Source organism: Nomascus leucogenys, chromosome 18 (assembly GCF_006542625.1).
Source record: "Nomascus leucogenys isolate Asia chromosome 18, Asia_NLE_v1, whole genome shotgun sequence".
NCBI lineage: Eukaryota > Metazoa > Chordata > Mammalia > Primates > Hylobatidae > Nomascus > Nomascus leucogenys.
The window spans coordinates 68,671,156-68,698,408 of NC_044398.1; the positions used below are offsets into that span (position 1 = coordinate 68,671,156).

The window sequence follows — 27,253 nt, forward strand, 5'->3', positions numbered from 1 at the left end:
AGCTCACCCAGCTCCATCCTAGTGCCTCTGACCATCAATCCCTTTAGTATGGCCATTTATAGTGAGCATACATTCAAAAATAGCCCTGAAGCTATGGCTGACCCTCTATTACAGGTAGGAACATAAAGGTTTACAGGAGCCAAGAGGTGAATCAAAATTTCTGCTCTAAAAAGGGAGTAGCTGAAATTGCATGTAGGTCTTTTGTTGCCATAGAATCAGCTCTCAGTACCTGCTGACTCATAGTAACTACGTAGTAAATTTTTATGGTCTATGACTTTAATAACATTTTGTTTTTTTATATTGCTTGGTCTTAATATGAAATTGGTCCTCTGTCTATCCACAGCAAGCATCATAATTGTTCTAGGAACTCACTAACATTTTGCCAGAAGGTGTATAGTTCCTTCTGAAAACAAAGTAATAAATAAGTATTAACCCTAATAATTATTTTTCTTCTTTAGTTCCAGACTCTCTGGTACCATAAAATTAAAATATGGGGATATTATTTTGGAACCTGCAAGCTACTAAAATTTGCCACCAGGATTCTAATAATCAGTTTCAAGGGAATTGATAAGGAACAACAGTATAATTCAAAACTTAATGCAATAATACTGAAAGACCTTTGTAATTTTTTATATATAAATTTATGAATCATTGCAGGACGGATCCACCTTCAAATGTCTTACTAGCCCACCCTCGACCAAAGAAGTACAGAATAAGATTGAAAACAGCATGTCCTCCACTTGAAAGATTGTCTGGAGATCAATGACCTAATCAATATGAAAGTGATTAGTAAATAGCAAATACCCACATGATAAGTTATTCTTATTATTTTATTAATGATAATAATCTAGGTTCTACTTCAGTCTGGCAGGACCATCTTGTCACAAAATGTACCACTGCTTGAAAATTCTACGTGAGCAATGTTTTTTTATCCAGATGAATTTAATCAACCCAGAGTAATTCCGGCATCAATGAAAACAATATCCAGATTTAGGATTTGTATAGAAGGCTGATGTAACTGGAGAAAGAAACTCGGGGCCTTGCTGAATGCTTAGGGTTACGTGATTGACTTCCTTTTAGTGGTGATATTTATTTCTCCAAGTCTAACTGCTCAATTTTCCTAGCATTGTAAGTGCTGGAGTGATGACCCAGGGAATCACCTTGTATTTCCTTGGATGGCTATTATGTCCCATGTAAGCCATTGCTTCTTTTGAAAAATTGGGTTCCAGTTTTTGGTCTCCAATTTGGTTGACATGTGACCCTTGGCAATTCACTTTACCTTTAGCTTTGTTTCCTCACCTATAAAATAGGATTATAATAATAATTCTTACATCACAGTTATCATCAAGATATAAAAAATTATTACTCTATTACTTTACTTTTTCTGCTGAGGTTTTATGATACATCTTTCAAAGTTGTTTTAATGTAATGTTACAGGATTATTAAAAGGAAAGTATTTTATTGGGTATAAAGAACATAATGAGAAAAAGAAACAGGGGATTTGTGTATAAGACCACGAGCCTAATGAATCTCAGAAAATAGTAACTTTTTAAATTAATAAATGTTTTCCTCCCTCAAAGTGTTTATCTCATATTACGTTTCTATTTTCATTATCTTTTCATTGATTATTTCCTAAACTCAAAATTTAGATTGTGGAAGCTAGGACTGAGATTCTTGGCAGAAAAACTGCCAGATTTGATTTCTGAGTATGCATCTAATTAGGACAATTGACAATTTGTGTACTAGCTTGGGAATAATTTTTTTTAATTCATAAACTGAGAAATTCTAAAGTTACAAACAAAGGGTAAAAACCTACCCCTTTGATACTATGAGGAATTATCTAAGAACTGGAGGCCATTTCTCTTTATAAAAGGGTAAGGAGGCCAGGTGTGGTGGCTTGTGCCTGTAATCCCAACACTTTGGGAGGCCAAGGCAAGTGGATGGCTAGAGCCCAAGAGTTTGAGACCAGCCTGGACAACATGGCAAAACCCTGTCTCTACCAAAAATAAAAATAAAAAAAGGGGTGTGTATGTGTATGTGTGTGTGTGTGTGTATATACTTACCCTTTTTTAAAAATCTTTTTTGAGACAGAATCTCGCTCTGTCTCTCAGGCTTGAGTGCAGTAGTGCAATCATAGCTCTCTGTAACCTTTGCCTCCCAGGCTCAATCAGTCCTTCCACTTCAGCCTCCAGAGTAGCTGGAACTACAGGAGCATGCCACCATATCCAGCTAATTTTGTGTGTGTGTATATATATATATATATATATATACACACACACACACATATAGAATATACATACATATATATATATGCTACTGCACTCCAACCTGAGAGACAGAGCAAGATTCTGTCTCAAAAAGAGTAAAAAAAAAAAGGGTAAGGATACATGTTCACACCTATGCAAGTCCTGGCATGGTAAATAAGCATGTAGCTCTGGGGTCAGATCACCTGGATTGGAACACCTATCTATGTCTTTGCTTACAAAAAAGCAAGCTTCTTAAACTTTCCACTCCCCAATTGATTTTCTCTTGTAAACAAGAACCGTCATAATATCTACCTTGTAGATTTTATGTGAGAAGAAAATGATAAACAGCACATGTAAAAAGCTTCATGCATGCTCCTGAGAAGCCAGCTATTAAATGCACTTGCTGACTTCTGCCTAAAAGGATTGACCTAGATTTGCCTTCGTCTGATATGTACCTGTGATCTGTGAGAATGAGACAACAAATAAATGAGCAATCTAAGCCCCAATCATTCATGAGGCTATAAAACATACAGTACACAGAGAGTAAAATTTTTTCTTGTGTGTCCTTATCTTATCCCTGATGTTCCAGAAAATCATTTGAGCTATGTAAGTTAAATTGATAACCATTCTATGGCTTCCAAGCTAATGAAAGTGCCAAGCAGCTGCCCCCTCCTGGCTTTGAGTGTTAGACTGCAAAGTACTTCCAATACTATATATATGTTCCATCCACCTTATTTCCTGAATAAGAAAATCAATTCCTTAAAATCTTGTATTACTTTTTATCTTTGTTCTATCACCCACCAACTCCTTTTACTATATCCAAAAACAAGGAACACAATAAGGAAATAATGGAAAGAGTTGAACAAGAATTACATTCATTGTGGTTCAATCCAAATAGTGCTGAAGTGCTCCAGTATGAATGCTGTGTTCCAACCCAGTATCTCCTCTTGAGGGATGAGACTAATTCTCTCTCAAGGAGCTTCTGAGAGTTAAGAACAACCAACAACCACAAAAATGATTTCCTGTGAATTCATCTGTAATAAAACATCTAAAGGTAAAGCTCTCTGCTTGAGAGTTCTTCCAGTCAGTTATAGCACAAGGCATAAAGGGTGACTTTGAGAGAACCAATTATTGTGGTATGCTAAAAGCAACATAAATTGACAAAGTCTATGAATTCTCTGTCTCAACTCACTATGCACAGGGTGAGTGCTTTCCTACCAAGACATAATGCTCCATTACTCAAGGGATGAAAAATTGAGATCAGAAATTAAATTTTGCAGCACTAAACATAACCTTGGCTAGTATTTATAGACAGCATAGTGCACAGAGGAAGCTTATTATTATTTGTTTTTTATTTTCCAATATGGTGGAACCAATTTGCCCTGGTTTGCCTGGGACTTTCTAGGATTTAGCACTGAAAATCCCCAAGTCCCAAAAACCCTTGAGTCCTGGTTAAACCAAGATAATTGGCAATCTTATTTCTCAAATCAAGTTAGTCCTATTTCTTGGTATAACTACAAAGTAATTTTCAGGGTTCCAAAAACTCCTTCACCAAGAAAAGCACCTTTATCAGCATGAAATACAGCATTTGAGAAGAGATAAGTAAAATTATATTCATAAAATGATTGAAAATCTTCCCTATGGTTTATTGGGTAGACATAGTTGTTCATACATCACATGACAACAGCAAGACAGTCCCAGACCTCTTCCGCCTTCCTTCAGAGAAAGGGGTTACGATACAAACCGCTTCAATACATCCCAATAGTTGCTGTCATGGCAGAAGCTATGAGCATTATAGGAGGACATAGTGGAATATACCTGGAAGGGTTGGGAAAAACTTCCCATAGGAGTGATAGCGAAACTGAAATCTTAAAACAAAAAAATACATTCTTAGTGTAGTGGTAGAAGTCACTAAACAAAGCCATATGCTGAGAGGGACAGCTGGGCAACCTGGGCAGGTGTTTTTTTGTTTTTGTTTTTGTTTTTTTGTATCGTGCAACTTAAAACAGCAGACATTGCTGAGGAAAGGAGGTGCTGCAGAGTGGCAGGAGCAGAGACAACGAGAAAGAGACCAATGAATGCACCAGAAGGGGTATAGTTGGTTGCTCCAGGACAAACTTTACCCTTTTATCACATTTGTCTTGATTTCCTCTGGGAAAAATCTAGTTGCCTGAGCCATTTCCCCTTAAGCTTATTACAAGGGATCTTCAAAAAGTTTATGGAAAATAAGTGTTATGAAAAAACTGTGAATAGACTTCAACATTTTTTTGCACCAAGCCAAACTCATACTAACTTGTTTAACATGTTTGAACAAGGTCTAGTTTGAGGCACTAAGAAGGATAAGACATTAATTTTTTAAAGCCCCTATAGAAGCAACATGAATTCTGCTAAAATTGAAGCAAGAACAAACATTAAATTTTTGGTAAAGCTTGAGTGGAAGAATGGTGAAATCACTGTGGCTTTATGAAAACTTTATGGGGACAATGTCCCAAAGAAACCAGCAGTTTACAAATGGATAACTCTTTTTAAGAAGGAAAAAGACAATGTTGAAGATAAGGCACAAGACAGTGTTGGAGATGAACAGCAGACCATTCACATCCGTTGGCAAAAAAAAAATTAATCTTGTTTGTGCCCTAATTGAAGGAGATCAACGATTAACAACAGAAACAATAGCGAACACCATAGACATCTCACTTGGCTAAAATTGACATCTCAATGGCTACCTCTTGGTAACCATTGGACCAGTCAAGAGCAAAGATCATGGCAAAAGTGAACCAAGAGCAGAGGTCATGGCAACAGGTTTTGGGGATGCTCAAGGCATTTTGTTTGTTGACTTTCTGGAGGGCCAAAGAACAATAACAACTGCTTATTATGAGAGTGTTTTGAGAAAGATAGCCAAAACTTTAGCAGAAGAACACCTGGAAACGCTTCACCAAATAGTCCTTCTCCATTACAACAATGTTCCTACTCATTCTGTCATCAAACAAGGGCAATTTTATAAGAGTCTGAATGTGAAATCATTAGGCATTCATATTGCAGTCCTAATATGATCTCCTGACTACTTCGTATCTCGTAATCTTAAAAAAAGCTTTAAAAGGCACCTATTTTAGTTAATAATGTAAAAATGATTGCATTAACATGGTTAGATTTCCAGGAACATTAGTTCTTAAGGGATGAACTAAATGGCTGGTATCATAGCTTACAAAAGTTTATTGAATTTGATGAAGTTGATGTTGATAAAAGAATTTTATATTTTTTATTTTTATCTCTTAATCCCATATTTCCATGAACGTTTTGAAGTCTTCTCTCATACATCGATTATACTCAATTCACCCTTCAATGCTCCTCTGGGTATCTCCATTTTCAACAAACCTTCCTCTGTCTTTGTAATTATTCCTGGCCTTCATCTTCCTGTGCCTCCAGACTCCTCACTATGTGTGTCACATATTTATGAGTTTCATCACATTTGATTTCCAGTATTTTAAAACTATTATTCATTAGGCCAACAATATTTTTTGAGCATTTACTGTGTGCTAGGCACTCTTCCAGGTACTGCTGAAAAGTAGCGAACAAGTCAGAAATGATCCCTGGTCTCCTGGAGCATATAGTGCTTTAAAAAGAAAGAAAAAAGAAACAAAAAAACAGAAACAAGAGTATAACCAATTAAAGGTAGAGACCATGTCTATATAGACATCAGTTGTATCCTCTACAGTGTCAAAAAAAATAGCTGTGGTACATATTAGGCAGTTAATATTTGTAGACAATTAATTAAAACACTTAGTAGTGGAATTGTTCGTATTAAGAAATAAAAGCAGTGTAAGAGGAATGGTATTAAATATAGAGGTTATTCAAGGGTCCCATTAAAATGTGATGATAAACATAACCATCCCTCACTGGGTAGTCCTGCTGATGATATGGATATGGAAGTTAAAGGTGGGGGGAATTGGATTGGAAAATACTCTTTATGATGAATATATATACATATTTTCTCTTTACCAAACTCAATAGTGTAGTGAACACATATTATTCAAAGAGAACAAGAAAGATCTGATTTTACATTCTGTTTTACCTCGGTGACCTCCTGAAGCTATTTTCTTTGACTCTCAACTTGCTCATCTTTAAAATGGGGGGATACAGGGGAAATATGCTGATGTCTCCTGGTTTGCCTCCTTCTCCCTTCTCCACACAGCTCTGTCTTAGGAGGCTGAGTGCCTGGACTGCATCAATAGGCTCCAAGGCTCTGGATTCTGATCGGGTTCAGCAAATGAGGAGCTAGCGGGAGACAGAGGGTGGGAGTGTTGGTAATTTCCTTCTACTGTAGACTCCATTTTCAACAGCCTTTTCAGTAGATTCTGTTTTTCATGGCCTTGACCCTTCTGGCTAGAACTTCTCACTAGTTCTCTGCTGCTTATATTCCCAGAGTACTCTACTCGCCCTCTGTGTTTCCACTAACGCTGCTCATGGTAAATAGTCTCTTTATTAAATTCTCTACAAATTACCCAGTCTGACCATGCCCTCTTTTCCTGTTAATACAGAAGGCAATCATAATTACTTCTTGCTAGTGTAAACATTAATTTAAACCATATGAAGTGTGTAGCACAGCCCCTAGTATAAAGTAAGACTTAGATAAACACAACTTTCACACTCTCCTTCTCCTTCTCCTCTGGCCTTCTTAAAGACATGATATTCATCTATGGTACTAGGGAATTTGTGTTTAGTTTAATAAGAGTTTAATAAGCTTCTATGTGAAGAGGCTTTTGTTACTATAAAGGAAAACTATTTTTTATGTAGGGTTCATTACCTAATAAATCAAGAAAATGCATGTTCCAAAAGTCATGGCAATATAAAGAAAAGTGTACTTCAACTATAATTGTTTGAACTAGAATTAAATGTCTGCTTTATAATGATATGCTATCCTTCTCTAAGGAACACATATATACTCAGACTATAAACAAGCTAAAGGAAAAGATAGAAAAAAATAAGTTGTGAGTGTTCATATTTATTTGACATAGATAATGCCTTTGTGGACAAAATATTGCTTACAAAAATTTGTTTTGAGAATGACTGATAATTCTAACTCATGTTCCTTTTCTTTTCTTTTCTTTTTTTTTTTTTTTGAGACGGAGTCTTGCTCTTTCACCCATGCCGGACTGCAGTGGCACTATCTCGGCCCACTGCAAGCTCCGCCTCCTGGGTTCACGCCATTCTCCTGCCTCAGCCTCCTGAGTAGCTGGGACTACTACAGGCGTCTGCCACCGCGGCCGGCTAATTTTTTGTACTTTTAGTAGAGACGGGGTTTCACCGTGCTAGCCAAGATGGTCTTGATCTCCTGAACTCATGATCCGCCCACCTCGGCCTCCCAAAGTGCTGGGATTACAGGTGTGAGCCACCGCGTCTGGCCCTAACTCATGTTTCTTACAAGTTTTGTGCCAAGAAGATTAAATGAAAATATACTGTGACAGAATGGCTATTGAGAAATGACCGAGTCTTTTTTTTTTTCTGTAGGGGGGTCATGGAAGGATGAAAGATATTCTCTTTTTGCAGTAATGATGACCAGGCTTCTGATCCTTCTGTCCAGGAATACTTACCTTCCTGATGTAGCTAACAGCCAGAAAGTGAAGTAATCCACTGTGAATGGTATGCTGGAGGGAATTTCCCACGTATGTCTTTGCTACTAAAGGTTTAGGTCCACGTAAATAATTAAACTGTATTTCTCAAGGAGAAAATTAATCAGCAGAAGTACTGTGATTAAAGAGGTGCCCTATGAGGTTGATAGAACCCCTGAAACCAGGAAGGTGGTGAGATTTATGGTTTTCAGAACAGCAGAGGCAGGGGCTCATCAGAATGCACAGCCTCTGAAGTGGCAGAGCCTCCATGGGGATGCCTGCCTGGGTGTGGTAGGTTGCAACAATGGCCACATTCTCCATACCTTCCTGTATCCAAGTTTTTTTGGAATGTGATTTTGAAGCTTCTTCCATCAAGAATTGAAGTCTATTGTTCCATCTTTTGAATCTGAGCTGAGTTATGACTTCTTTTGGCCAAAATAATGCAGCAGAAATTATGCTCTGCTGGTTCTGAATCTAGGCTCTAAGAGGCCTTGTATGTCTCATTTTTCTCATGCAACCCTACAAAGCTACCATGTATGCAAACCTGAGATACCCTGCTGGAAGATCAGAGACATGTATAACTGTTCCTGTTCTATTCCCTAGCCAACAGCCAGACAATCTGCCAGAAGCAGAGCTGTTTCGCTGACTTCTAGCTGACTACAGATGCATACATGACACAAATCAAGGCAGAAAGAGTTGCTCGGCAAAGCCCAGGCCCAATTGTCAACTCACAGAATCATGAACTAAAAATGTGGTTGTTTAAATCATTAAGTTTTGAGGTTGCTTGTTGCACAGCAAAGCTAACTGATACACTATGTGCCTGTGGTCTTGGGACTTCGATCAGGATCTCCGTGGCTTAGCTTTGCATGAGGAGAATGGAGCTACCTGCATGCAAATGAGAGATGTTGACCTGAAAAAAGCCATATTAACAACCATCAAAGATGAGAGAGATGCCTGGCATCTACCGTTTTCCCATCTAGCCTATGCTTCAGGGTTCTTGTGCCATCTAAGGAGAAAGAAAAGACAAACTCCTATGTTACTTCTGCCAAATCAGTTGACACTGGATTTTATGACCATCTTAACATGTGGATAGTAGGGTTACATTTAATTTTAATTAGAAAAATAATAAAACTTTGGTTCCATAGCTGAATTAATTTGTTGAAATTTTTAAATAATAAAATTTAAAATATTTTCCAACACCTTATTTGAAGAAGAAAGTATAATCAATTATCCTTAGATCTTATATCCTGTTTCTCAGCCAGCAAAGGAGAGATAACTATCAGATTGCATATCTTTCTGAATGAGGTATTTGACTTATAATTTAATGTTTGGTAATTTTAATGATTTCTTAGTAAAAGTATGGTCAAGTTATGAGACAGCAAGTAAGTGTTCATGTCCAAAGTAGTGATTGTTGAAATATTATATATTTACAAAGAACTCTGGACTGGAAGTCACATGAATTGTATATTAGTTCTGTCTCTGTTGGTAATTAGTGTGATGCTATGTGAGTCATTACTCATCTTTGGGTCTTTATTTCTTTATCTGCAAATTAAGAAAGAAGAACAAAATGATCTTTAGGTTCCTTTGAAGATCTTCTAGTCAATGTCTCTCATTCTACATTTATAATCAGATGATCTTTTTAAACATATTTAGGGGTACAATGTACTTTCCCAGAGAATATCATTGATCTGATTACTCTTTCCTATAACTCTTTAAAGCAGTTACTGATAAGAGTGGACAGGCAGTTAATCAGGCACTGTTCTGCCACTGATGTTTTTTATTATTGTCACGTTACCTATTTATCTATCTGGTCTCCAGAATTAGTTTGTAGTCCTCTTAAGGATGAAGATGGTGTCTTGACTTTTTGACCCTCCTCATTTGAAATTATGATAGATAAACCTAACTATAATGAAAATAGTTGATACACTTAAAATTTGATTATATTAATAAATTACAATATACTCTCAAAATAGTTGTCTTTTTCCAATATTTGTAACAGCACTGGAAGAATTGAGCTACATTATCTGTAAGATCCCTTCTTAGTGTACTAGTCTTTCTAAAATGCTATGGAAGGGCCAAGTGCGGTGGCTCATGCCTGTAATCCCGGCACTTTGGGAGGCCGAGGCGGGGGGATCACTTGTGGCCAGGAGTTTGAGACCAGCCTGGCCAACGCAGTGAAAACCCGTTTGTAACAGAATTTGTGATTTTCAACTGGGCACATGTTCAATCAGAATAAAGATTACATTTTTCAGCCTCCTTTGTAAAAGTATGGTCATAAGATTAAGTTCTAGGAACTGGAATATAAGAGCTGTGGTGTACATAAAGTGATGGAGAAATGCCCTTCACCTTTCCTCCTTCCTGCTAGCTGGAATGTGGATGTAAGAGTTGGAGCTCAAGCAGCCATTTAATGACCTAAGGAATGAAATTCATGGATGGTGGCCTGATTTCAAGCAAAGCTACAGTGCTCCTGCTCTGATTTTAGATAGTCAGCTTCAGTCCACTTTTCTTGGTTTATCTGACTCCTGACTGGATTTTTTTTCCTCTTTGCACACCTAAAATTCTCAACTAAGGCACTATGAACAGGACAAAAGTAAGCTTCCCCCAATGTTTTTTAAAAATTCCAGCTTTAAACTAAACTTTCATGGGTTCTTCCACAAATAAAAGACATACTAAAAAATCTGAACATATATATAATTTTAGTGAAATGTTGAGAAGGGATAAATGTCTCAAAGAACAGTAATTTTGCAAGATAAATATTTATAATGTTTAAATATGTTCTATATCAGACTGAATTCTGAGAATTTCAGAAAGTGATGATAGTACAAAAAACATAGGAAGTTGTTCTGAAGAAAGGCAGGCTCTAAGTAGCTAAGCAAATATTATTAAATGCCAAACAATTCTATACATTTAAATGTCAGGATTATTTTGCTGGCATTTCTCTTGAGAACAATTTTTAAAGAGATGCATCTTCAGATACATCTTAATTTTAAAAATTGCAGAAGTCATACTTCTAATAAGTTGCTACCGTGATACATATTGGTATTGGATTTCCTTTTAACTTTCCATTTTGTTATTAGCTAATTTACACGAAACTTCTCTAAGCATCACACTACTCTCAACTCTGAGGTTTATGTATGTTTTTAAACGTATGCCTTTTCTTTTTTCTTTTTCAGATGGGGGTGTCTCACTATGTTGCCTGGGCTGGCCTCGAATTTCTAGGTTCAAATGATCCTCCCAACTCAGCCTTTAGGGTAACTATACCTGCAGGCACACTCCACCACACCTGGCTTACATGTATTTTCTGAATAGTTATAAAAACTGCTTACCTAGGTGATATCGCATTACATTCTCACTAACTGCAAGATTAGAAGACAGATTATAGAGTTGTTAAATAATACAATCAACTAAAATTAATGGAAATATTGAATATGGTAGGTTCCCAATATGAGACTGTTGCACTATTGAGTCCAGACCCTGACATTTTTGAGGTTTGCGCCTTTGAAAAAGTGTTACACATAGATTCTTTTAAGACAATGTTTCTCAAATTATGGCAAGGGAACCACTTGCATCAGAATTGCTGGAGTGTTTATTTAAAATGCTAATTTCCAGACCTCTCAAAAGCTCTAGTGAATCGATCTCTACCTGTGCTTAAAAATTTTAACTTTAATTAAAACTTAAAAATCTGTTTAACCTCCGTCTCAACAGATTTTCAAGTACATTTAATTTTCAGAACCTCTGTTCTACTGCTGCAATGAAGTTTAAAGCTGATTCAAGTTATTCTTTCCATACCTCCATGCCAATATCACAATCATTCCTTTTTCACTCTGCCTCCGTTATAATTTTGACTTCATGCCAAGGCAGGGCTCATTTGCTGGATGATCAACATTTACTTTTAAGTAGAGAGGGCTGTCTCTAAATAGTTACAGAGGACATGGATAGTCATACCTATCAGTCAACTGACAGGAAAAGGATAAGTCTAACAAAAGTACAGTTCCTAGATTTCAAAACCATTTTTTGAACTAATCTGGGAGGAGTATAGTTGTGATATAAGGAATGACTTTGTGTTAAAGAAAGGACAGGATAACTTAATAGAGGTCTCCCATCTCATTCTGTGACGGTGCTTTTGGGTTCCGGTGATGAATGTGTTCATTTTATGTGGCTTGCTCTGGGTAAATAACCCAGTGCCCTATCAGCTCTGCAGCCCGCGGCCAGCGGCTGTGTGTGCGCGCTAATGACGGCGGAAGGTGCCTGGGGGAGGGCCTGGGGAGGGGCTGGCCAGCGCTATCACGCCCCTGGCTCTTCCTAAGAGATTCAGCCCTTTCTCTGCAGCTGCCGCTTGAAGATTCCACGCTTTCCCTCCAGAGGAAAGAAGCCCTCCATCTAAATCAGCTGTCTTCTCCACAGCCCTCCTTTTTCTCTTCGCCAGACGCCACCCCTACCCCTTCTATTGTGTTGTGCCTTTTCATTTTAGCCCCGCTTCCCACGTAGAGCCCTAACCTCCTTTGTAGCGAGGGCACTTGAAAATTTCCGAACCTCGAGTTGTAATGGAGCTGTATGGAAAGGTAAGCAGGCGAAAGGAGTTCCTTGGGGTGCTTAGCCAGAAATCTCGCTTTCACGCACTTCGCTGTGCGGGTTGTGTGTGTGACTGTACGCGCGCGCGACTTCTCAATGCAGTTATGCGGACAAACCACTTTCCTTATGTGTGTACCATTCATCGTCTTTCTCCCCCACGTTTGCTGAATGAGGTTGTAAAACTGCCCCACTCTGCCTGAGGAAACGTAGAAACTTTCTCGATTCGGATGGGGAGGGGGTAGGGCGGAGAGTCCCAGAGACCAGCTCTGGCTTCGTTTGCATTGGAAATTAGCACGAGGTAGTTGTTGTTTCCTAATCAGAAAATCACAATCTACTGCCGAAGGCGATAGTTAGCAAAGAAAAATCTCCAGCTGAGATAAGCCGGGGTCACGTTCGCCTGCCCCTGGCGAGGAAAAGAGCAGGGTAGACTGGGAGAGGTAACCCAGGAGCGTTTCGAAAGGAGTAGGGAGGCTCCGCGGCCGAGCCCGACTGGCGGATCGAGCCTGTTTAAGGGTTTGCTTGCTTGCCGGGAGTTGTAGTTCACCGCTCGCCTTTTTGCCGGGAACACCCGGAGGGCGAGACTACAACTCCCAGGAGCGCACGGGGCTCCCCGGCAGTACGCGTGTGCGGAGGCAGGAGAGGACAGCTCCGGTGCTGATGTTGGAGCCGGTTAGCGAACCCCAAGAGTGCAGAGTGTGGAGCGTGGAGCGCGCGGACTGTGCACGCTTGACCGGAAGCCCAGACCAGTGCGGTCCTAGCCAGAGAGAAAGGACATTTGCCAACAATGAGACACGAAGCGCCCATGCAGGTGGGTCCATAAAGAAAGAGTGGCCTCGGGAGGAATTGAAAGAGATGCTTTTCCCCTTGCTCCGCGCACAAACAGTTCAACGTGAGGAAAGGTCTAGGCGGTCACCCGCAGAGATGCGGCTCTGTGACATGACCCTGGGAACAGAGTTGGGTTTCTTTACGCTCTGTGTGGCTGTGATTGGGGCTGTCTTGATGAGGGATCGGGCTATTCGCAATCTTTCTAGGCTCTGTAATGAGGATAAGAGTGTCTGTCTAAAATGAAAACCCAAGCAAACAAAAGTCAGAGGAGCATGCAATCTCGTGTTGGCATTGATCTCCTCTCTTGGCATCCGGGGTTTGAGATCGCGGTGAAAACTCACGGATTTAAGGCAGATAGGTCAGATTCGGGGTTGAAGGCTCCCCACTGGAGTCGGCATAGAGAGAATTCCGCTTGGTTAAGGGCGCATTAAATAAAGAAAAGCCAATGTTAGGCTCCTCAAAGTCCCCTTTCTTCAGTTAGGCTCCCAGTATCAGCAAAAAATAGCAAACACATCGGGGCTTGGCATATCCCTGAGCTATGCCAGCATCACTGTCCACACAACTGGTTTACTCTGTTTTGGAGACAGCCCCCTCTGAGCTTTCCTGTGTTATGTGCCCATTTGTTCTCCGATTCCCCATTTCAATCACATTCTTAGATGTTTCCTTTGAGAAATGCAAAGGACTCCGGTGCAGAAGTACCTCTGCCTAAGCATCTTGCTTAAGTTTTGTTTTTAAGTAAAGATGAGTGATAATTCTCGTCTCTATGTACTACTAGTTAACGTTAAACATCAGCTTGTGTTTCTTAATCAAGCAGTGATCCTACTGTGTAACAGAAAGGCATTTTATGAATGGGGTTGAGAGGAGAATAGAAAACATCATTTGGAATGTGCTGTCTCTCCTGAGAACCCACCTCTGCTGCCAAACCCAACAGTATAAATATTTGACATTAATTTGGACTTCAGCGTTTTCCAACTGGTTTCTTCATGAATCAAGGACTTTAAACATATGCTTTGATTTACTTTTAATTTATTTTATGGGTTATGCATATTAAGAAACCCTTACTGGACTGTCAGATGAAAAATCTATAGAATTTAATTGTTTGTTGGGGGATTATATAAGGGAAGTCCTCAAATTACCTATGAGTTATTGAAAATTTGATTTGTTCCAGGGAACAGTAGCCCCTTTGTGTGTGTTCTAATACCTCTACTTGTGACTTAGCTTTTCATTATAGACCTGATGTGAAAAGAATCTGAACAGACAATAAAGGTACAGGCTGTTGCAATCAAGATATATTGGTTTATGATAATTTTCTATTACTGGAGATACTACCAGGAGCCAACTGGCTAAATTAATCATATTTAATTATAAGTAAACATTAATCGTAGACTTTAAAAATAGATCATTATACTTCACTATGTATATGTATATGAAAACATTTACATCTTAAATTTACACAATAAAAAAGATTTCCAAGAATTTTTGAAAAATAAAGTAGATTGTTAATATTTAAAGTAAACTATATATGCACTGATATTTTTCAATCAAAATAAATTACGAAAAATTTAACCACACTCTGTATCAATTTTGCTTTCTTACAAGAGTTGCTTAGAATGTTCAGAAAGGTCATTAAAATATTACAGAACTGTATTAATGTTTCAGGAAACAGTTAAAATTATTTTTTGTGTTCACCAACTATGTAGTAGGCACTGTGATTTTCTTAGTCAAAACTTTAATGAAGAACTAAAATAAAAATAAGGTAAAATGAAATTAATTTGCTTGTGGATGAAGTTATTGTCATATTTATAATGTATTTTTAGCCATTGGACTGTTTTTGAAATTTAAAATTTCCAAATGCTGTCATGAGTAATGTACATTTTAGGAAATCAAAGACTTTTTAAGCATATTTAATTGAAGCACATACATTAATTCAATTTAACTAATAAATTGTTGTTATGGTGACCTCATCTCCATTATTATCAATTTTCAAAAATATGTAATAATAGATAGAATAAAAACTATAAGCTTACTCTGAATATTTTAAAGTAACAAGTAATGTTTCAGCACCAATATTTCTGAATTGTAATCACATTTCACGTGACTTGGATATATGACAATGCAACAAGATAAATAATTGACTTTTTTTTTTCATTTAAAGACTGAACCACATCATCATTTTAAATATATGCCCCAAATATTTTTTTACTTAGGTCTATAGAAGACTCACAAGCAAAACCTCATCTTGTGGTTTCATAAAATAAGAGATTTCTTCTCTGCTTTTAAAAAATATTTAGTTCATTTGTTGATGAAGAAAATGAGCTTTTTAATTTATTTGCTTATTTCCCAATTTACTTCTTGTATTTTCTTAAATCAAAGAAGCCTTTTAAAAATCATGTAAGGTCTTTTAAAAAGCATTTGGTGTATCTATATAAATAAGTTAGTGTTCTGTTCAAGGTAGTTATCTTTGATATGTGCGTATTTTATGAAGAGTATTTCTTTCTGAATTGAGGGAAAATGAGGGATAATTGTTTTTTATAGTAACTACTAAAATAATATACAATGATAATCTCTGACATCTTTATTTCCTTTCTAACCTAAATAACCAGGAATAGCATTTGGTAAGTGTCCCAAGTGATAGGCTTAGAATTCTAATGCAGGAGATGGTCATTTGTGTCTTCTCATTCAGTGTATACATCAATCCTGGGGGCCAAATGAGATGAGAAATAACAGTTCTCATGACTTGAGGACAAGACTCTGGTTAACAAATTGCCATTTGATTCAGGAGCCACATTGAACAAATTCTAGTTTATCTAGTGCCTTGCCTGTGTTGAGCACTGTGACTTAGATTTCATTATATTTGTGTGTATGTGTAAAACAATTTTTATATGTATATATACTATATAACATTCATACATGTCTATGGATATATTTTACAAAAGTATTTACAAATATATTTAAAAATCCTAGCAGTCACTATTACCCTAATTATAGGCATGATCACTTGAACTTATTAAGACTAAATAACTTTCCTACTAGGATAGAGTAAAATTTCTGCCAGATCTCTCTGTCTGGAAAACCCATGTTCTTTCCTCTGTTACTTTTGATTCCCCAAGAAGGCATAAATTGGTGGTGTAAAGAATGAGACAATTATTGATATAATTTGAATCATTCATTTGGTTCAGAAGAAAGAAAAATTGGCCCTATCTTCTTCTTATAAAATAAACTTGCATAAACTAAACCGAATATTTGAAAAGGGCCAATGTTTTAAAAATGGTTTGCTTCTATCTATTATAATTTCTGGCAGGTTCACGTACTCACTTACAGGACCAAAGTGGAATTCATTGTCTCTGACTAAATGCTTACTTTTCCATTTTGTTATCTACAAGCTTTTGGGGTCACTTCATAAATGCAGTCTTCTGACTATTGAGGAAAATTCAAAGAAATATATCTACCCAAAACATGGAGCAGAGTGCCAAAAAAAAATGTTTGGCTAAAGATGAGGAGGATTGAAGAAGGACTATAGATGTAGGCTGAAGATGAAGTGGAGCTAAAAACCATTAGTTATATATTAAAGTTAGCCATGCTGTACACAACACCAAATTACAAAGAATTAAAGTCTAAATATCACCGTTTTATTTGGCTATGGAAAGTACATGGCATTTTTGCACTTCATTATTGTTGAATTCCTAACCATATCCATCCTCAGTGATCATCCCTCTATCTTTCTGAGAAATGGACATGTAGTCCTCATCCTTTACAGAAACAGAAAATCCCTAATTGACTTTAGAGAAATGAGAAATTCTTCCTTACTCCATCTGGGCTACTTGCTCAAGTATCCACTTTTCTTCTGTAAAAGGAAGTGGAGGATAGCAAGAAAACTTAACCTATAGCAAAAATTCACTTTTGTGGTATAAGAATGCTTTTCCATTGAAACTGCAAAATTATCATAATTTTCTGCCACCATCCTAAGCTTATACTAGAATTGGCAAGTCCTTTCTTCACCATCATATTCCAGGAAGGAAGTATATGTTTATGCTGAGGAATAGGTTTTCTTGAAACTACTCTTGCCCACTCAACTGGCTAAATACAAGCAGCTGGGCCACCTCAAAAAAATGTTCTTTTATAGATTAAAGGTTTTCCAACCATTTTTCCCTTTTTTAAATTAATGTGGCTCAGAGGTTCTGTGGGAATCATCTTAGTAGGTCAGTCTATTACCAAGGATACTACAGCCTGCGAAGATTAAATCTTTGAGAGTTATTCAGAATAACACAGATCTTTAGCATTTTTCGTTCATTAGTTTATAGATTTTTAGATAATGTTTATATACATTGAAATGCACAAATCTTAAATAAACAATTTGATGAATTTTGACAAATGTATAAATCTGTGTAACACACACCACTATAAAGATATAGAACATTTCTAATCATCCCTGAGCGTTCCTTCTTGGTTTTTCCTAATTACCTATGCAGTAAACTTTTTTAGGTGAGACTTGAGCTTGAGATCTCTGGGTTCTCCTGGACAGACTGACCAATCACAGCTTAGCTGTGAGATTTTCCTGTGTCTCCTCTCTCCCTGGGAAGGTTCAAAAGTCACTCAGCCCTGCAGAGTGACTTAACCATAAAAGAGTTTGATTTGTTCTAGAACTTTATATTGTTCTGTAGAACATGCAGTATGAACATACTGTAGAACAAAAAAATATGTTCTTGTTTGAGTCTGGCTTATTTCGTTCAGCATGATGTGTATGAGATTCATCCATGTTGTTGCATGTTTCAATAATTCATTCCATTTTATTGCTGAATATTATACTTTTAAAATCAATTTACTATACTTTTAAAATTCATTATCCTGTTGATGAACTTGGAGGTAATTTCTAGTTTGGGGATACTAAGAATAAGGCTATAAATGTTTTTTCTATTGTTCTTTTTTATGATAATATCTTTTCACTTCTCTTGAGTAAATACCTAAAAGTAAAATTGCTGGGGTAAATGGTAAGTATATATTAAGCTTTATAAGAAACAATCAAATCTTTTGCCAAAGTGGGAGGACTCGCAATTCTCACCAGCAATGTATGAGAGAGTTTTAGTGGCTCCACATCTTCAACAACATGTAATGTCAATGGTCTTTTTAGTTTTGGCCACTTGGTAATGAGTGTTTTCTGGTATCTCATTATGATTTAAATTTGAATTTTCCTAATGATGAATGGTTTTTAGTATATTTTTATGTGCTTATTGGCCACTTATATATCTTCTCTTGTGAATCATGGGTTTTAACCTTTTATCCATCTAGGGGGTTTGTTTTTATTGTTTAGTTGCAAGAGATCTTTCATCTTCAGTTTGGTCCTTTGTCAAGTCAGGTAGATATATAAATAAAGGTTTCTCCCATTTGGCGACTTGTATATTCATATTCTAAATAGTGCCTTTTGGTGAGGATTTTTTTGAATTTTGATGAAATTTAGGTTAATTAATTATACCTGGGGTCTGTATCAAGACTCTGATCTGTTTGTCCTGACTCTGTGTCCAGAGGCCTTGCTATATTTATTTCTAGTTTTCTTTAAGATTCCATAAGAATTTCAACATAAACTATCATATTATTTGCAAATAGAGATAGTTTATTTCTTCCTTCCCAAAGACTCTCTTTTTTCCCCCGTATCTTATTGAATAGAATAGAACAACCAGTACAATGTTGAATAGACGTGATGACAGCGGACATCCTTATCTTGTTCCCCATTTTAGGAGGGAAGGCCTTCTGTTTTTTATCATTAAGTGTGAAATTAGCTATAGGGTTTTGTTACTATGTTTTTTTGTTTTGATATAGATATTATTTATTATATTGAACAAATTTGATTTCTCGTTTGATGAGAAAATTTGTTTTTAACATAAATGGGTGTTGAATATTGTCAAATGCTTGTTCTACATCTATTGATGTGATTGTGTGGTTTATCTACTTTATTTTGTTGGATTTCATGGATTTATTTTTTAGCTAATCTGGCATTCCTTAGATAAACCCTATTGGTCATGATATATTGTCCTTTCTATATATAGCTGGATTAAGCTTGATTATATTTTGTTAAGTATTTTTTTGCATTAGTCATGATGGATATTGGGCTATGATTTTCTCTTAATGCCTTCATGAAGTTATAGTATTGGAATTATGCTTATGAAACAAGCTGAGACGTACTCTTTGCCCCTCAGTTTTCTGAATAATTTTGTTGCATAAGATTAGCATAGTTTGGTTTGTTAAATGTCTACTAGAGTTCACCAGTGAAGCCAGCGGAGCCTGGAGTTTTCTTTCTGAAAATTTTAAATAAGAGTTTTAATTTTTAAAGATTTCATTGATATACTAATATCTCTATTATCTATCTATCTATCTATCTATCTATCTATCTATCTATCTCCCTTTAGTATATTGTATTAGGCAGAATAGCATCCCTCCCAAAATTCTCCATGGTCTAACCCTGTAACGTGTGAATAGGTTACATTTCGTAACAGAATGGACTCTGCAGGTATAATTAATATTATAAACTTTCAAATAGGGAGATTAACCTGCATTATCAGGTTGGTCCAATCTAATTACAAGACCTCTTAAAAGTAGAGAACTTTCTCTCATTGAAGTCAGAGTGATGTGGCAGAAGTCAGTTTCAAAACATGAAAAGAATTGTTGGGGCGAAGATGAAGAAGGCTGTGTGTCAAGGAAGCAGGGACCTCAGTCCTACAACTACCAGCAACTGGATTATGCTGACAATCTGAATGAGTTTGGAAGGGGAATCTTTCCTAGACTGTCCAGATCAAAACCCAGTCCAGCCAACACACCGATTTTAGCTGGGTGGACCTGAGCAAAGTGAGCAGAGGACCTAGTTGAGATTTTTGGCTCAGAAAACAATAAGTGGGTGTGGTTTTAAATATCCATTACAGCTGCAATAGGAAACTAAATATGCATATAAAAATTTTTCTATTTCATTGTGAGTCAGTTTTGGTAAATTGTGTTTTTCACTTCATTTTTCCAATTTATTAACACAAAGTTGTTAAAAATATTTTTATTACCTTTTAAATATCTCTAGGATCTGTAGTGATATCCCCTTCCTTTCCTATTACTGATCATCTGAGTTTTCTCCATCTCTCTCATGCCAGTCTTACTAGATGTTTATATCAGTATTAATGTCAACTTTTACCTCTGTTAATTTTATTTAGTTTGTATTTTATTGATTTTAGCTGTTGTTTTAAAAACTATATTTGTGTTTCTTATACTTAGTAGAACCTTTTCTTTATTTAGATTCTTAAGGTATAAATTTGGTTCACTTATTTATTTATTTCTTTATTTATTTTGAAGGCAGAGTCTCACTCTGTTGCCCAGGCTGGAGTGCAATGGCTGGATCTCAGCTCACTGCAATCTCTACCTTCCGGGTTTGAGCGATTCTCCTGCCTCAGCCTCCTGAGTAGCTGGGAACACAGGCGCCCATGACCACACCCAACTAATTTTTGCATTTTTAGTAGAGACACAGGGTTTCACCATGTTGGCCAGGCTGGTCTTGAACTCCTGGCCTCAAGTGATCCACCCGCTTCAGCCTCCCAAAGTGCTGGGATTACAGGTGTGAGCCACCGCGCCTGGCAGGTCACTGATTTTAAATATTTCTTTTCTTCTAATAAATGTAAGCATTAGAAATCATAAATTTCCCTCTAAGTACTGCTTAAGCTGACAAGCACAAATTTCTGAATGCAGTATTTACATTATATTTTATTTCAAACTATTTGGCACTTATGATGTTTTTGTTTAATCCATGGGTCTAAAAGTATATTTAATTTCCAAATACTTGAGTATTTTTACAGATATTTTATTGATACTGAGGACTAGTTAAATTCTATTGCTACTATGGAAGATATTCTTTAAGATTTTAATTTTCTAAAATTGTTGACTTATTTTTAGTTCAGCATGTGGTCTGACTTTATGAACATTCCATGTGTGCTTGTGTGTGCTGTAGTTGTGCAGTGTAGTAGTCTCTAAATACCATTTGGGTTATGGCATTGTGTGGTGTTGCTAAGACCTTTTATATCCTTATCGATTTTTGGTCTATTTATACTATCAATTACTGTTAAAGAGGTTTCCAAATCTCCAGCTATTATTGTCAATTTGCCTACTTATCCTTTTAGTTCCTTTGAGTTTTTTCATGTATTTTGAGACTCTGTTATTAGGTATACACACATATTTTTAAATGTGTCTGCCTGAGTAATTTTTCCTTTTATATTATGAAATGTCCCACTTTATCTCCAGCAACACTCCTTGTCTTAAAGTCTATCTTGTCTGATATTAATAGAGAATGCAGACACTCTTGCTTTCTTAATAGTATTTTCATGCTATATATATATATATATATATATATATAATTTTATTTATTTTCAACTTATATGTGTCTTTATATTTAAAGAGTGAATCTTGTGGTCAGTATAGAGTTGGGCTTTTCATTTTTTTCCAGTTTGAAAAATCACTGCGTTTTTCTTGGTCCATTTTCATATATTGCAATTATCAGTATGATTGAATTTAAGTCTACCATTTTGTTTTTTTAATTTATTCTGTTTCTTTTTCTTTCTCTGTTTCGTCTTTATATTCTTTTTTGCTTAATTACATATTTTTAGGTATTCCAATTCCTGTATTGGCTTTTCTTTTCCTTTTCTATTTTTTTTTTTTTTTTTTTTGAGATGGAGTTTTGTACTCGTTGCCCAGGCTGGAGTGCAATGGCACGATCACTGCAACCTCTGCCTCCTGGGTTCAAGCGATTCTCCTGCCTCAGCTTTCTGAGTAGCTGAAATTACAGGCACGTGCAACCACACCCAGCTAATTTTTGTATTTTTAGTAGAGACAGGGCTTCACCATGTTGGCCAGGCTGATCTCGAACTCCTGACCTCAGGTGGTCCACCTGCCTCGGCCTTCTAAAGTGCTGGGATTACAGGCGTGAGCCACTGCACCCAGCCCTCTATGTTGGCTTTTCAACTGTATATCTTTGTGTATTTTTGGTGTTTATCCTACGGATTACAATATGCATATTTAACTTATTATATAGTCTACTTAGAGTTAATATTGTATTACTTCTCATAAAATATAGTAATTTTGCTATGATATAATGTCATTTACCTCATTCTTTGTGAAATTGTTGTCATATGTTACATCTATATTTGTTATAAATCCCCAATAAAGTTTTATAATTTTAGCTTTCAACAGCAATATGTATTTTTTTAATTAAGAGAAGAAAAAAATGTATATTTATTTATGTTTGTCTTTCACCTATGTACCATTTCTGGTACTCTGCTTATTTATTTAAGTTTCTATCTGGTATCATTTTTCTTCAGCCTGAACAACCTCCATTAGCATTTCCTATAGTATAGATCTGCTGGCAATTCATTCTCTTAGTTTTTGTTCATCTGATAATGGTTTTTTAAAATTTTGCCTTCAGTTTTGAATAAGAGTTTTGCCTGCATGTAAAATTTCTTGTTGATTTTTTTTCAGTAATTTAAATATGCTCTTTCATTGTCTGCTGATCTCCTTTATAATGTGAGTTCAGCTGTTCTTCATATTATTGTGCCCTTGTATGTAATGTTATCTTTTTCATCTGACTGCTTTCAAGATTTTCTATTTCACTTTGAGTTTAAACGATTTGACTACAGTGTGCCTAGATGTTTTATTTATATTTAGTCAGATTGGAGAATTGGATAAGCTTCTCAGATACATAAGTTTATATTTTTCACCTAATTGGAAATATATTTAGCCATTACATCTTTAAGTATTTTTTCATCCAATTATTCTCCTTTTTACTTTTGATATTGCCAATTACATGTATGTCAGAATTCTGATATTATCCCACAACTAACTGAGGCTCGGTTCATTAAAAAATTTTTCCTTTATATTTGTCAGATTGTATGATTTCTATTGATTTATTTCAAGTTCAATGACTCTTTCTTCTGTCATCTTCAGTCTTTTGTTAAGCCTATCCAGGAAATGTTCATTTTAGTTATTGTACTTTTCCTTTTAGGCTCAGTAGTGTCTCTTTTTACACTAGAAACTTGTTTCCAAATGAAGATAGATATTAACTCTTGGGATGAGGTACTTGAGTATTGACAGAGGTTAATAAGATTAATTTATAATAGCATGCAGAAACTAAGGAAGCACAGTAATTAACTGAGCTTCTTATAAAAAAGGTGATAGAGAAATGTAAATAATAATATTAGTGCTTTATCTTTTGTAGATATTTTTGGAAAAATACTTATGTTTACATTTTCATGTCTATCATTTAATTGTATTTCTATTGAGCATTGTTCTTGTGATACTATACTTTTTTGTGTGTTTTTCAAATTAAATTGTGGGCTTCAAGATACTTTTTGAAATTTTAACAAGGTGCAAAATTGTAAAAATAAAATAACTTTAGCAATTACTTTCTTTTGCCGACTTATGTATTCCTTAATGGTGTCAACTCTGCAGAAACAAAATGCCTTTTCGAACACCAACATGTTTCAGATTGGTTTGAAGTATGCTGTCAATTCTGTTGAGATAATGAAGTATTTTTGCATTCACTAAACAATGAAGCCATAGGAGTAAGTATTCTAGGTCTTCAGTCCTCTAGTGAATGGTGAAAAGAAAGGGTCAGTAGTTCCCTGCTGCACTCTCCAGCAAGCTGGTTGGCTTGGGGACAGTATTAGTAACTTAGGTCTAGCGACCTTCAAAAAAACCACATTTAATGCCTCCTTGGCCTCCTATCTGAGAAAAACATGGAATCATAGCCACTTAGCTCCTACACTCTTAGCTTTTTATGTCTGGCTACCTGAATCATAATCTAATGGTAAGAGGTAAGGTCATCAGCCTCTCATCACTTGTCTGCTGCCACTTGTTTAACTCTAGCTCATCAAAGATCAATGGGCGTTACTTGCTAGCCACCAAGTGGCTTGGATGATAGAGAAACTTACAAGCCAACACTGATGAATAATTTCTGTTCAAGTGGCCATAGCTCAAGGGATACTAAAGAGCAGGAAGAACAGATATGTTTACCAACTGGCAAATTATGACTCTCCTGTGACTCTCACCTATGGGTGTTAGCTTTAATAGGAGATAGTTTTTCTTTAGAATGTTTGATCCACTGAACACCTGTCTGAGTGGCAGGACTGATGAAAAAGAATAACAGAAACACAGCACACCTGTGATGTGAACATTCTTTTATGAATGTGCATGGGTAGGTTTGTTCTTTGTAGTAAATAATAGTAGCAGTAGCTTTTGAATGGAAAGCAGGGATGATTATGACTATGAAAGTGGCTTTGTAAGTCATCCTAATTGGTACAGTTATACGATTTGGAAACAAAAACATGTACATTGTGAATACACCAAGTTTTTCACAGATAATCCAGATATTCCTTTGTCTCATAAGTGCATGGACAACAAGGTGCTTGTTCCTACACATGACCTACCTTGATGGATGAAATAAGGGAGGCAAGATATCAAGTTCTAGAACCAATATTTATAGCAAATCTCAGGAGGAATTTTTCAATGGCTCTTTTTCTAATGTTTTGATATTTTTTAAATGTTTAGTGTTTTTAATAATGTTTAATGATGAAAACTTATTGGGAAACAAATGTATTAATATTAACATGTAGGCTTTTTTTTTTTTACCCCAGTGGGAATTTTTAGAGTACCTTACTAGATATTTTTAGGAGAGGTTTTCCTTATACCACATAGCACTGGATATGTCCATTCTGTTTATTCTTTCTCTTCAGGAAGAGGTATTCTTGTAAGAGCTGTTCCTCATTTTGTGTTCTCCATTTGGACACAGGTCTCCTTTAGCTGTCAGTGCTTTCTAAGGGAGTGAGGGGAAAGTAAAGCCCGATTGTGTTTATTTTTAAAAATGACCGATGGATAAAGTCAAGGCCTTCTTCCACAGAGTTTAGCAGAGCAGAGTTGCATAGCTTTGAGAACATATTTACTGCTTCCTACTAGGTTGTCCCTCCTCCAAGTCTAGTAGGGTGCTTGCAATGAGTTATATCACTGGTCCTCAGAAGGTTCTGGCTTTTACCAGGGCAGAGATAATTGATGAAACACATTTCTCAGAATTCAGCTTGTCTGGGCAGACTGGGCATTGTAGGGTGTAGACCCTTCTCTGCAAGAGTCAACATCATGATGGTGAGATCTGCTGAGCTGTATCACCAAGAGGGGTGTATGGTGAAGACAGCAGCTGGTGGAGAACTCTAGGATCATATTTCCATGTTCTCAGGGATCTTGGCCTAAATGTCAGATTACTCAGTCACCTCATAGTATATCCCTGAGGCCTTGACAACATATATGTGTCCTGGCTTCCATATGAACGTTTGTTAATCCAATGATTTCTAAACCTGACTGATGAAAAGAACATATGAAGTGTTTTAAAAAATGACAGATTTCTGGCCTCATTCTAAATATTCTAATTCTCCAGAATTTCAGTGGAGTTCCGCATGTCTGAGAATTTTGGATCTAGCGTACCCTAAAAGGATTTCGTTTTGTATTCTTAAATAAAAACGTATCCAACTGGAGAGAACAGGTATTTGAAAACACGATGTCTAGTGTTTTTTGCTGCCAAGAAATGATGAGAAACCTTATGTATATTTTGTTATATCCACCAGAAAAGTTTTGAAGGATTCTTTACATTTTGTTGCTAAGAGAGAGGCCCTTTCATTTTTACAAATTGACATCTGCATATAGAAAGTGTGAATGTCAAGAATGTTTGATGAGTTTTTTTTATGTTTTAAACTTACTTTTGTTTTATCTAAGTTGTATAAGGGGAAGATGGTTGCTTGGGTATTGGACGGGATGTGGGGTTTGGACTTTCAACCAATTCTCTTGTTTACATGCCCCAGCCACAACTAGGGTGATCTACCACCTAGCCGGCTGGTTTTAGCACTGAAAGTTCTGCTGTGTACCATGAAACTCCTCATTCCCAGGCAAACCAGGACAATTGGTAACCCCACCATACCCTATAATCAAGACACTTGGTATCTCCAATTCCAAGGCCTTGCCAGGTTCTGCCAGGCAAGAGTTCTTGTGAGGTTTTTCAGCAGGCTTAGGATTCTGCTTTCTCCAGTCTATTCACTTCCAGATTCCAAACTTTTGTTGACCTCTCTTTTCTACTCTTGTCTCCTGTCTACTTCCCTCTGTCTATAAAGATTTTGCTTTTGTGAAATCCCTTTACTATTATTTTAGAGGAGTTTAGGGTTTTGAAAGGATGGTGATCATCACCACATATGCAAGATTTTACATATATAGTAAATATATACATAAATATGTAATATATAATACACAATATATTATATAAAAATATATAAACATATAATATATAATACACAATGTATTATATTATATAAAAATATATAAATATATAATATATAATACATAATATATTATATACAAATATATAATATATAATACATAATATATTATATTATATACAAATATATAATATATTATATACAAATGTATAATATATTATATTATATACAAATATATAATATATTATATACAAATGTATAATATATTATATACAAATGTATAATATATTATATTATATACAAATGTATAATATAATATATTATATACAAATGTATAATATATTATATTATATACAAATGTATAATATATTATATTATATACAAATGTATAATATATTATATTATATACAAATGTATAATATATTATATTATATACAAATGTATATTATATTATATACAAATGTATATTATATTATATACAAATGTATAATATATTATATTATATACAAATATATAATATATTATATTATATACAAATATATAATATATTATATACAAATATATAATATATTATATATAATATATTATATACAAATATATAATATATAATACATAATATATTCTATACAAATATATAATACATAATATATTCTATACAAATATATAATATATAATATATTCTATACAAATATATAATATATAATACATAATATATTCTATACAAATATATAATATA

General features: G+C 35.6%; 1 protein-coding gene across 2 annotated transcripts in view; it reads left to right on the forward strand.

Moving 5' to 3' along the window:
- Positions 1 to 12,150: 12,150 nt before the first annotated feature.
- The window catches only part of RAB3C (RAB3C, member RAS oncogene family), a 310,982-nt gene continuing 295,879 nt past the window's right edge, over positions 12,151 to 27,253 (forward strand). Inside the window, exon 1 of one of the 2 annotated variants that reach the window (XM_012497443.2) lies at positions 12,151 to 12,414. In XM_012497443.2, the coding sequence (XP_012352897.1) occupies positions 12,397 to 12,414 (18 nt within the window). In that variant the 5' untranslated portion in view covers positions 12,151 to 12,396. Of the gene's footprint in view, positions 12,415 to 13,039; positions 13,233 to 27,253 lie in introns of those variants that run through there. The other variant, XM_003265956.4, reaches the window with a different exon arrangement.